Source organism: Plecotus auritus (genome assembly GCF_963455305.1).
Source record: "Plecotus auritus genome assembly, chromosome: 2".
In the NCBI taxonomy this organism is placed as follows: domain Eukaryota; kingdom Metazoa; phylum Chordata; class Mammalia; order Chiroptera; family Vespertilionidae; genus Plecotus; species Plecotus auritus.
In genome coordinates, this window is record NC_137771.1 from 23,096,291 (window position 1) to 23,108,747 (window position 12,457).

Consider the following 12,457-nt stretch of genomic DNA (forward strand, 5'->3'; position numbering starts at 1 on the left):
TATACCAAGAATATATTATTTTAATCTCTAACAGAAACCAGCCCGAACACTTACATCTGGTCTTTGCAAATCATTGAAGCCCTCAGATGAAATGATTGAGATTACCAATGACTTGGGGAAGACAGAGCTCTTCTGCTCTGTTAATTGTTTTTCTGCTTACGGTAAAGCTAAGATGGAATCTTCTACAGGTAATATTTGGTTAGTAAACAGAGGTTTAGTAATTACTGAAGAATATTACTGCTTCATTTAATTTATAACCTTGATTCATTTCCAAATTAGATTTAAAATTCAGAACCATTCAAAACTTGTTGCAAAGAAATGGTTTCCAGTATTTTTGTATAAAAGGAAGACTACTTAACGAACAGAGATTTAATATTTGTAAAGATTGTTGTATTAGAATAGAATCTTGTACTTAGCCCTGCTTTGTAAAAACAAGGCTATTAAAATTTTCACATGAAAGTAGAGCCAGTTGGAACTACTTTGAACTTCACTAAGAGAAAAGCACAGATAATCCAGGGCCAACTATGTAATACCATCAAAGAGCCACATATAGTGCCAGTGGTGCTATTCACATAGTCAGTGGAGTGAATGATGCTCCTGGGATTTGTACATCTTGCAAAATAGCTTATTATTGAAATCTCTGCAATACTAGCTTAGCCCTAGCCAGTTTTGCTCAGTGGCTAGATCGTCGGCCTGCAGACCAAAGGGCCCCAGGTTTGATTCCGGTCAAGGACAAGTACCTCGGTTGCAGGCTCCAACCCAGCCCGTGCCCTGGTCAGGGTGCATGCAGGAGGCAACCAGTTGATGTGTTTCTCTCACATCAGACTTTCTCTCTGTCTTTCCCTCCCCTATTCTCCCTAAAAATCAATGGGAAAATATCCTCAGATGAGGATTTTTTTTTTTTAAGTGAGAATTAAAAAATACTAGCTTGGATAGCAACCCAGCTCCATTCATATTGAGGTTTGTGAATCCTAGAAGAGTTAGAAGTGATACCCATTAGTAGATTCTGTAGGAGTCTCTTTTCTGTTCTTTTTTTTTTCTTCTTTTTTTAAAATATATTTTTATTGATTTCAGATAGGGAGGGAGAGGAAGAGAGAGATACAAACATCAATGAAGAGAGAATCATTGATCGGCTGCCTCCTGCATGGCCCCGGGGAACGAGCCTACAACCTGGGCATGTGCCCTTGACCAGAATCAAACCGGGGATCCTTCAGAATGCAGGCCAATGCTCTAGCCACTGAGCCAAACTGGTTAGGGCATTTTTTTTTTTTTTTTTTAATCCTCACCCAAGGATATTTTTCCATTAATTTTTAGAGAGAGTGGAAGGGAGGAAGTGACAGAAGAGAGAAACATCGATGTGAGAGAGACACATCAGTTGGTTGCCTCCCGCACAAACCCAACCAGGGATGGAGCCTTCAACTGAGGTACATGCCCTTTGGCCAGAATTAAACCCGGGACCCCCGGTCCATGGGCTGATGCTCTATCCACTGACTCAAACTGACTAAGGCTCTTTTCTGTTCTTCATGTGTAATTGCACAGAAAAAATTGCTTTGAAATTTCAAACAAATAGTATAAAGACTGAGGAATTATTTGCAAAGGTGAAAGATATAAAATGATAGGAAATGTAAATTATTGTTTTAATGTTGTTATTGATACTATCCTAAAGAGCCCGGCTATCCCTAAGCCCTACTAAAAATTACCCCAATACACAGCAATACCTAAAGCTATTAGATATTTTCATTGTTCTTTGAAACACTTGTTATTAAACAATGCTAATTGATTCTGCCTGGTTTATAAGAAATCTTTTATTTTTACTAGTAAATGTTTCCATGGTGCACGATACTTCAACAGAGCTCCTTTCTCCAGAGAAGCACCTTTCTCCAAAGAAAGATACAACTCCAGTTATAAGCAATATAATGTCATTGGCAGATACTCATGCTGCCCTGCCCATCATGAACTCTGATATCTTACAAGGTAAAAATTGATGTGCTATTTGACATAATATAGTTTTGCCCTGCTTGATGAATCTTTCTATATTCTAAGTTTTCTTTGTGTTGCCTGATATGAAAGAAGCAATTATTGTTTATGATGCTGTTTTATAGATTATGGTATAAGATCTTGAATTTATGCTTTAACAGGTACAGTTTCTTCAGTAAGAGGAAATGTCCTATTGGATGTAAGTTGTTGGGGGTTTTTTTGGTTACTGTCTTTTCTTAAGCTTTTTAAATCATTTGTGTGTGTGTGTGTGTGTGTGTGTGTGTGTGTGTGTGTGTGTGTGTCTGAGCATTTTAATTCCTGTTTTGATCCAAGAGCTCAAAAAAGTAGAGAAATAAACCTTTTGGTATTTATATTCAGTTTACCAAATCTAAAATTTGAATTTAAATTATTAATAAGAATATTTAAAGAGAAGTATTCTTAACTCAGCATAGTGGTTAAAGGTGGAGGCTCTAGCCCCAGAATAAAGAGAAGTATTCTTTTTAAATATATTTATTGATTTCAGACAGAGGAAGGGAGAGGGAGAGAGAGAGAGAGAAACAACCATGATAAGAGAGAATCATGGATCGGCTGCCTCCTGCATGCCCCCTGCTGGGGATCGAGCCCACAACCCAGGCATGTGCCCTTGACCGGGAATCGAACCCAGGACCCTTTAGTCCGCAGGCCGAAGCTCTATCCACTGAGCCAAGCCGGCTGGGACAAAGAGAAGTATTCTTAGTCATTGTTTTTCCTTTAGATTCTTTATTAATCTTCTTAATATTTATTAAGCAATTCTACTCACCTAAGCAATAAAAATTTTTATTATAATTACATACCAAAGTTCTTTGAACAATTGATATTGATTCTAGATTGCAAATAGATGTTATAAATAATTGCTAATGTTTCCCCCTAGTGGAGTTCATACTGTAATTTACCCATTCACTTATTGTGTTATTAGAATAGATGCGTTTGATATTTTGATTATTTGTAAATTGTTAAAACAAATGTTATTTTATCATTTTCTCCTAAAGGTTTCTAAGAGTTCACCCAGTGAGTCAAGCAGTGGTGTCGCTAATAGTAGTGTGGAACAACAGCTAAGCCTTTTGCCATCTTCATCAGTACTCAGTCAGCATACATCCCATATAGAAGTACAAAAAGATCAAGTGTCAAACCAAGATGCTACACTCAATAAGAAATCTATGAAAATAAGTAATAGACTGTGTTACCCAAAATTTACATCTAATGTACAAAAAGTTAAAAGTAAATCCCAAGCTGTTAAAAAATCTTGGTGTTCAAATTTTCAGAAGTTAGGAACCACTATTAAAAAGGATTTAACATTCTGTTATTCATGCCAGTTGTTCTGCCAGAAAAAATATAGCTTTGGAGGAGAGTCATTAGCAACCCAAGGAATTTCTAATTGGAAAAAAACTCTGAAAAATTTCACAAAGCATGAAAAAAGTATAATGCATTTGAAGTCATTGCAATTTTGGAGGGAATACCAGTTTTGTGATGAAGGTGTCAGTGACAATTTATCTATTCATTCAAAACAGATGGAAGGAAATAAAAAGTACCTAAAGCTTATAATTGAAAATATTTTATTTCTTGGAAAGCAGTGTTTACCCTTAAGAGGGAAGGACCAGTCTATTTCATCTGTGAATAAAGGCCATTTTTTAGAATTGTTAGAAATCAGAGCAAAAGATAAAGGAGAAGAAATATTTAGACTTATGAATTCACAAGTTGATTTCTATAATAGTACACAAATTCAAAATGATATTATTGACATAATAAAGACTGAAATGTTACAAGATATTGTGAATGAGATCAATGTCTCCTCAGCTTTTTCAATAATATGTGATGAGACAACTGATAGTGCCACTAAAAAACAGCTTTCAATTTGTGTAAGATACCCAGAAAAAACATCAAAGGCTATCATAATTAAAGAAAGATTCTTGGGTTTCATAGATGTTGAAAAGATGACTGGAACCAGCTTACACAAGACAATCACAACTTACCTGCAGCAAATTGGAGTTGATATAAATAAAATAAGAGGCCAGGCCTATGATAGTACTACTAATTTGAGGAAAAAATTCAATAAAAGTGCAGCAGAATTCAAGAAGGAAGAGCCAAGAGCTTTATACGTACATTGTTATGCCCATTTTTTGGACTTAGCAGTAATTAGGTTTTGTAAAGAAGTAAAAGAACTCCGAAGAGCTCTAAATACTCTGAGTTCTTTGTTCAACACTATTCCTATGTCTAGGGAAATGTCTGCAAATTTTCAAAAGATATGTAAGCTAAGTCAAAACAAAACATGCAAGAAACATATATCACAATCATGTTGGACACTCCATGATCATACATTACTATCTGTGATTGAGGGCCTTCCAGACATTATTGAAACATTGGAAGTTGTATCAGACCATTCTTCTAACACAAGTTTGGCTGATGAATTGAGTGATTTATTGACATTGGTTTCCAAATTTGAATTTATCTTTTGTTTGAAGTTTCTATATCGAGTATTAAGTGTTATAGGAATTCTTTCCAAAGAGCTTCGAAGTGAAACCATAGACATTTTTTCTTTGTCTTCAAAAATAGAAGCAATTTTGGAATGTTTATCATCTGAAAGAAATGATGTCTGTTTCAAACTTTTCTGGGAGGAAACAGAAGAAATATGTCAAAAAATAACCTGTAAAGGTTTTGAAGTTGAAAGACCTTTTCATAAAAGAAGAAAAATTGAGGAAACAAGAGCTCTTAGCAATTCAGACAATATGTTTTTTCCTACCTCAACAGAAGAACAGTATAAAATTGGCATTTATTACCAAGGATTAGATACTATATTACAGAATTTAAAAATATATTTTTCAGAATTTGATTATTACAAAGTGAAGCAAATTTCAGAACTATTATTAAAATGGAATGAACCATTAAATGAAGCAACAGCCAAACATGTCCAAGAATTTTATAAACTTGATGCAGACATCATCCCAGAACTTAGATTTTATCGGCAATATGCAAAGCTCAACTTTGTCATAGATGATCATATCAATTTCAGCAACCTTGGCTACTTATTTATTCAGCATGGTCTTCATAACAATATTCCTTGCATATCAAAGCTATTATATATTGCTTTGTCTTGGCCAATCACTTCAGCAAGTGTTGAAAACTCATTTTCTATACTGCCTCGTCTTAAAACATACTTATGTAATTCCATGGGACAAGAGAAGCTTAGTGGCTTGGCCCTAATGGCTGTTGAACAGGAATTAGTAAATAAACTGCTGGAGCCTGAAAGACTCAATGGAATTGTGGAAAAGTTTATACATCAGATGAAGAAAATATAGTATTTGCTCACTGAATTTACCTGAGTTTCATGTTTCTATTGGAATATAACAGTTTTTATTTCAAATGTTGTCTAAGAAAAATCTATTTTCAACTTGCCTTTTTCACTTTATATGGTATTTTTGAGATTGTTCCATGTCAACACATAAAGAATTTCCTGATTCTTTTTGTACAGCTGCCCAGAATTGTATGAATGTGCCATGGTATATTGGAATACTCCCTACTAAACAGACATGTTAATTATGTTTTGTTAGTATAAATAATGCTTCATTTAAAACTTTGCACATAAGTCATATTGCATATTAGTAAGTTACTGTAAGATAAAATTTTAAGTTAGGATTACTGGGTCAAAAGATTTGTGCATTCTTTATTTTTGATTGGCACATAGCTTTCTACAAGGATTATGCCAATTTACAGTCCTGCTAACAATATGTGAGTCAAATATTTTTATTTTTGCTGATCCATTAGTTGAATAAAGGTATATTAATCTCTGGAGATTAAATGAGTGGAATTTTGTACTTTCACTTAAGAATAATGTTGGGTATGTGCTTGAGTCATTTGTATATCCTTTTCTGTGAACTGTTAACATTTAAATATTAAAACCAAATGTTGCTGTGTTTTTGCATGAAACCCTGACAAAGTAGTCCACACAGTCCCAAAATAAGATTAGGTAGTGAAAAACTCAAAAGCAGGTATAAGACCTGAATGTTATTGGCTGTCTGTATTGGTCATGGAGGAAAAGCAGTGGGATGTCTGATGGCCTTGAGAATAGGTCCCCCAAATCAACAGCTTTCCATTGGAAAGCATGCAGGCCAATTTGAAAACAGCCAAAACAGGAAAGGTTCCTGAAGATGCCGATTTGCAGGTGAATTTAAGGGGACCGAAGATGTTGGAATAGGCTAGGTCCTTATGAACTCTTGAAACTAATAAACCTAAGCTTCATTCCAAAACAAACTCCATTTAAGGAGAAACTGCTGGCTGTAGATACCAAATTGAGCAGGACAGGCAGGGACAATAGGGGCAGAGGAAAGACAAGGTGCATGTGGAAGTGAGGGAGAGACGACAAGGAAGCAGATCTCAGTAAAAATACTAGTAATAGGATTTCATGAACCTTGAAGCTAGAAAAGTTGTTCTGTCCCTTTCCCTCCCTTCTAAAGGGAACATGGGTTTCATATAAAAATGAACAGAAAAGAATTGTGGCTCAGCCGGTATGGTTCAGTAGTAGAACATCGGCCTATGAACCAGAAGGTCACGGTTTGATTCCTGGTCAGCGCATATGCCTGGGTTGGCCTGAAGGAGGCAGCCAATTAATGTTTCTGTCTCTCTATCCCTCTCCCTTCCTCTCTAAAAAATCAATTAAAAAAAAAAAAAAAAAAAAAAAAAAGCCCCAACCGGTTTGGCTCAGTGGATAGAGCATCTGCCTATGGACTGAAGGGTCCCAGTTCAATTCCTGTCAAGGGCACATGCCTGCTTGTGGGCTCAATTCTTAGTAGGGGGCATGCAGGAGGCAGCCAATCAATGATTCTCATTAATGTTTCTATCCCTCTCTGAAATAAAAACATTTTTAAAAAATAATAAAGTAAAAAAAAAGACTGCGGGACTGGTGTGGCTCAGTGGTTGAGCATCAACCTATGAACCCAGATCCAGGTCATAGTTCAATTCCCAGTCAGGGCACATGCCCAAGTTGCAGGCTCGAAACCCCACTGTAGGTGTGCAGGAGGCAGCCAAAAGATTCTCATTATTGATGTTTCTATCTCCACCCGTGAAATCAATAAAGGTACATTCTTTAAAAAATAAATGAAATGATAAAAATTATAAAACAACCCTGGCCAGTGTGGCTCAGTTGATTGAGCATCCTCCTGTATTCCCATTTGGGGCACATGCCCGAGTTGCAGGTTCAGTCCCCAGTTGGGGTTCGTGTGGAGACAATCAATTGATGTTTCCTCCTTCTATCTAAAATCAAAACTTTTTTAAAAAATACATTTTTATTGATTTCAGGGAGGAAGGGAGAGATGGAAACATCAGTGATGAGAATCATTGGCTGCCTCCTGCATGCCCCCTACTGGGGATCGAGCCCGAAACCCAGGCATGTGCCCTTGACTGGAATCGAACCCAGGACCTTTCAGTCCAGAGGCTGACGTTCTATCCACTGAGCCAAACTGGCTAGAGCCAAAACATTTTTTAAAAGCTATAAAACAGCCCTGACTGGTATGGCTCAGTGGATAGAGCGTCGGCCTGCGGACTGAGGGGTCCCAGGTTTGATTCCGGTCAAGGGCATGTACCTTGGTTGTGGGCGCATTCCCAGTGGGAGGTATGCAGGAGGCAGCTGATCGGTGTTTCTCTCTCATAGATGTTTCTAACTCTCTATTCCTCTCCCTTCCTCTCTGTAAAAAATGAATAAAATATATTTAAGCCAAAGCCGGTTTGCCTCAGTGGATAGAGCGTCAGCCTGCGGACTGAAAGGTCCCAGGTTCGATTCCGGTCAAGGGCATGTACCTTGGTTGCGGGCACATCCCCAGTAGGAGGTGTGCAGGAGGCAGCTGATCGATGTTTCTCTCTCATCGATGTTTCTGACTATCTATCCCTCTTCCTTCCTCTCTGTAAAAAATCAATAAAACATATATTTAAAAATATATATATATATATTTAAAAAAAATAAAAGCTATAAAACAATGTAAATCAGTCTCAGATGAGTAGATAAAAGATCTGAAAAGATAAATGACAGTTCAGGAAGCATTAGGAATGAAAAGTAATTGAAAACTAGAAAGAACTGAAAAATGAATAAACAATTGATAATTCCTAGAAAAATAGAGATGGAAAGGATGAAAATGTTTTAAATCAGGAGATTTGTATAGAATATTCCTTGGCTGTAAAAAAGAAGGAAATTTATCTTTTGAGATAGCATGGATGGACCTGGAAAGCATTATGCTAAGTGAAATAAGCCAATCAGAGAAAGACAAGTAGCTTATGATTTCAGTTGTGGAATCTAATGAGCAAAATAAACTCCAAGACATGGTATGGTGATTACCAGAGGGAAAGGGGGTGAGAGAAGGTAGAAGAGGGTATAGAGGAAATAGTGATGGAAGAAGAGACTTGACTTTGGGTGGTGAACACAAAATACAATATACAGATTATGTATTCTAGAACTGAAATATATACACAAAAATACAGAAAAAAAAAGGATTCAATAGAAAGCTATTCTGAATATAGAACACCTGGATATCCTATATAATATAGAGCTAATATGCAAATAGTCCTTGCACCCTCACACCGGGGCCAGGGGGCCTGAGGCTGCACCCCCCACCCACCGGGGCTTGACAGGGGACCTGACGCTGCTTCCCCTGCCCTGGTGCCTGGCCTGGGGGACCTGACGCCGGGCCAGGGGACGTGAGGCTGCGCCCCCCACCCCAACGCCAAGGCCAGGGAACCTGAAGCCGCGCTACCCCGCCCAGCGGGGCTTGACGGGGGGCTTGAGGCTGTGCCCCCCCCCCAGCCCAGCAGGGCTTGATGGGGGTGGGGCCGGCCGGGTTTGGGTCTTGCACAATTTCGAGGCGCGGGTGGGTGAGCAGGGACTTGACTCTGGGTCCTGTGGTGCACCCCAGACTCTAACAGGAGGGAGATTTTTATATACATTTTATGAATTTTCTTTAATCTCTGACACTTCTATTATAGAGAAAGAGCAAGTAGCAATATTAAAATATTTCCTCTAGCCCTGACCAGTTTGGCTCAGTGGATAGAGTGTCGGCCTGCAGAAGGGTCCCAGGTTCAATTCTGGTCAAGGGCATGTACCTTGGTTGCGGGCACATCCCCAGTAACGCGTGTGCAGGAGGCAGCTGATAGATGTTTCTCTCTCATTGATGTTTCTCTCTATCCCTCTCCCTCTCTGTAAAAAATCAAAAAAATATATTTGAGCCCTAACTGGTTTGGCTTAGTGGATAGAGCGTTGGCCTACGGACTCAAGGGTCCCAGGTTCGATTCCGGTCAAGGGCATGTACCTTGGTTGCGGGCACATCCCCAGTTGGGGGTGTGCAGGAGGCAGCCGATCGATGTTTCTCTCTCATCGATGTTTCTAACTATCCCTCTCCCTTCCTCTCTGTAAAAAATCAATAACATATATTTAAATATATATATACACTAGTGGCCCGGTGCACGAAATTCGTGCACATTAAAAGGAGATTAATTAGAGGAAATAATTTAATATTGCTATTTGCCCTTTCTCTATAATATAAGTGTCAGAGATGAAAGAAAATTAGTAAAATGTACATGAAAACCTTCCTCCTGTCAGAGTCTGGGGCACACCACAGGACCCAGCGTCAAGTCCCCATCCACCCACATGCACCTCAAAATCGCATGAGACCCAGACCCGGCCAGCCACCCCCCCTTCATTGGGATAGATCCAGACCTGGCTAGTCCCACCCTTGCCAAGCCCCGCAGGGCATGGAACGAACGTAGCCTCAGGTCCCCTGGCCCGGCACCAGGACAGGGGGTGTGGCCTGAGGTCCCCCAGCCCAGACCGTGGGGGGGGGGGTGTGCCTTGAGGTCCCCCGTCAAGCCACACCAGGTGTGGGACATGGCCTGAGATCCCCTGTCAAGCCCTGTTGGGTGGGGGGCATGGCCTGAGGTCCCCCGTCAAGCCCCACCAGGCAGGGGGGGGTGCAGACTCAGGTCCCCCGGCCCGGCACTGGGAAGGGGGAACAGCCTCAGGTCCCCTGTCAAGCCCCATCGGCAGGGGGGTGCAGCCTCAGGTCCCTTCTGGGCAGGGGGGCGCAGCCTGAGTTCCCCTGATCCAGCATTTGGGATGCACTTTGAGGTCCCCTGTCAAGCCCCACCAGGCAGGGGGGCGCAGCCTCAGGTCCCCTGGCTCAGTGCTTGGGCAGGGGGTGCGGCCTGAGGTCCCCCGGCCTGGTGCCAGGGTGGGGAGCGCGGCCTGAAGTCCACTGTCAAGCCCCACCTGGTGGGGGGCGTGGCCTGAGGTCCCCTGTCAAGCCCTGCCAGGTGGGGGGCACAGCCTGAGGTCCCCTGGCCTAGCGCTGGGGTGGGGGAGCAGCCTGAGGTCCCCTAGCCCAGCACCAGGACGGAAAGCGCACCTTGAGGTCCCCCGTCAAGCCCCACCAGGTGGGGGGCATGGCCTGAGGTCTCCCGGCCTGGTGCTGGGGTGGGGGGAGTAGCCTGAGGTCCCCTAGCCCAGCACCAGGACAGGAAGTGCACCTTGAGGTCCCCTGTCAAGCCCTGCTGGTGGGGGGTGTGGCCTGAAGTCCCCTATCAAGCCCCACCTGGTGGGGGGCGCGGCCTGAGGTCCCCTGGCCTGGCACTGAGGCGGGGGGAGCAGCCTGAGGTCCCCTAGCCCAGCACCAGGATGGGAAGTGCACCTTGAGGTCCCCTGTCAAGTCCTGCTGGGTGTGGAAGGCGGGCTGAGGTCCCCTGTCAAGCCCCACAGGGGCAGGGGAGGGCATAGCCCAGCCGTGGGCAAACTACGGCCCACGGGCTGGATCCGGCCTATTCGGCTGTTCTATCCGGCCCGTGGAGCCAAAAGAGCGGAGGGTTCTCTTGCTCTCCCCTCCACTCCTTTACTTTGAATTTATATTAGTTCACACAAACACTCCATCCATGCTTTTGTTCCGGCCCTCCGGTCCAGTTTAAGAACTCATTGTGGCCCTCAAGTCAAAAAGTTTGCCCACCCCTGGCATAGCCTCAGGTCCCTGCTGATTGCTGGTTAAGGCTCCTTATGGGAACTTGGCCTCAGCTGTGGGTGCAGCCATCTTTGTGATGGAGTGATGGTTAATTAGCATATTCCCTCTTTATTAGATAGGATATATTTGAAAAAAAAAAGTATTTCCTCTAATTCCCTTTTAATGTGCACAAATTTCATGCACCGAGCCACTAGTCTGTATATAAAATGACTCCAAGTCCAAAGCAATGGAAAATACTGAACACTACATAGCAGTCCTTGTGGTACTAGCACTGCTTTGTTAAGTTCATCCACATATTTTTCTTTTGTCTTAATATTTGATGAAAAGAAATCCCTGGTTCCAAATTAATAGGTAAATTGAGAGCCAGTCTCCCTAAGGCACAAAATAAAATTACTAAGTACAAAAGTTATTTCTCCTTGGGTCTATTACTGCCAAGGGCAAAGTTTTTTCTACTGCTCAGTCCAAAACCCTTTTCTTAGACACACACTGGCTTCCCTTGTTCTCTTTTCAATGCAAGGCTGCTTTCCAATCTGTTGTGATTACTGCTCCAGCATTTGTCATTTAGATGCCTTCTCCCTCTTTACCACAGGCTGTCATTCTCCAAAGTCCCTCTTTTTCACTGGTCTCAAAGAGTCATTGGTCCCTTTTCCTTTTAGGAACTGAGACATATCTAATCATTTTATGGAAACAATACAGATGTTCCAACCATCTCAGTTGAGGCATCAGCTATGAGTGAAATAGCCATCTTAGACAATAGCCATCCACCTCAAGTCTTCAGAAGTCTCCAGCTCCAGCCTATATCTGACTGGCTGAGCCCTGTCAACACCCTTAGTTGCCCTGAGCCAGCAAGCATTAGATAAATGGCTGTGCTGAAAATAGATCCCAGTGAGCAAGGAATAAGACAAATTAGGAGGCAATTTTAATCTAGTTGATTTTCAATATACCTTGTTCAAGCAGTTAGAAAAATGAGCTCTTAGGATAAAAATCAGAATCCTAACATGGCCTAGAAGGGTTTCCATGATCTGACTTCTGTTCTGGCCTCTTAATTATACAACTCCCAAGATACTTTTTAAAAAATGAAATTCACATAACATACAATTTATCCAAAATATACAATTTTTTTAGTATATTCAGATATGTATATCTGTCACTACTAATTTTATTTTCATTACCTCAGAAAGAACCTGTATCCTTCAGCAATCACAGCCTTATTCTCCATTACACTCCCCTTCCTCAACTCTGATCCCATCATAAACAACCATTAATCTACTATGTAGATTTTCCTGTTTTGGCCATTTTATAAGTAGAATCATCGATGTGATCTTTTGTGACTGGATTCATCTATGTTGTAGCATATATCACCATTTCATCCCTTTTTACAGCTAATATTCCATTGTTTGGATACATACCGGTAATTTGCTTACCCATTTGTCAATTCATGGACATTTGAGTTGTTCCAC

The 12,457-nt window shown here is 41.3% G+C and overlaps 1 protein-coding gene across 4 annotated transcripts in view; it reads left to right on the forward strand.

Moving 5' to 3' along the window:
- The window catches only part of ZMYM1 (zinc finger MYM-type containing 1), a 29,229-nt gene extending 23,427 nt beyond the window's left edge, over positions 1 to 5,802 (forward strand). For all 4 annotated transcript variants that reach the window (XM_080655038.1, XM_080655037.1, XM_080655039.1 and 1 more), the window contains 4 exons: positions 35 to 188; positions 1,819 to 1,974; positions 2,139 to 2,176; positions 3,006 to 5,802. In XM_080655038.1, the coding sequence (XP_080511164.1) occupies positions 35 to 188; positions 1,819 to 1,974; positions 2,139 to 2,176; positions 3,006 to 5,309 (2,652 nt within the window). In that variant the 3' untranslated portion in view covers positions 5,310 to 5,802. The remainder of the gene's footprint in view (positions 1 to 34; positions 189 to 1,818; positions 1,975 to 2,138; positions 2,177 to 3,005) is intronic.
- The last annotated feature ends 6,655 nt before the right edge of the window (positions 5,803 to 12,457 follow it).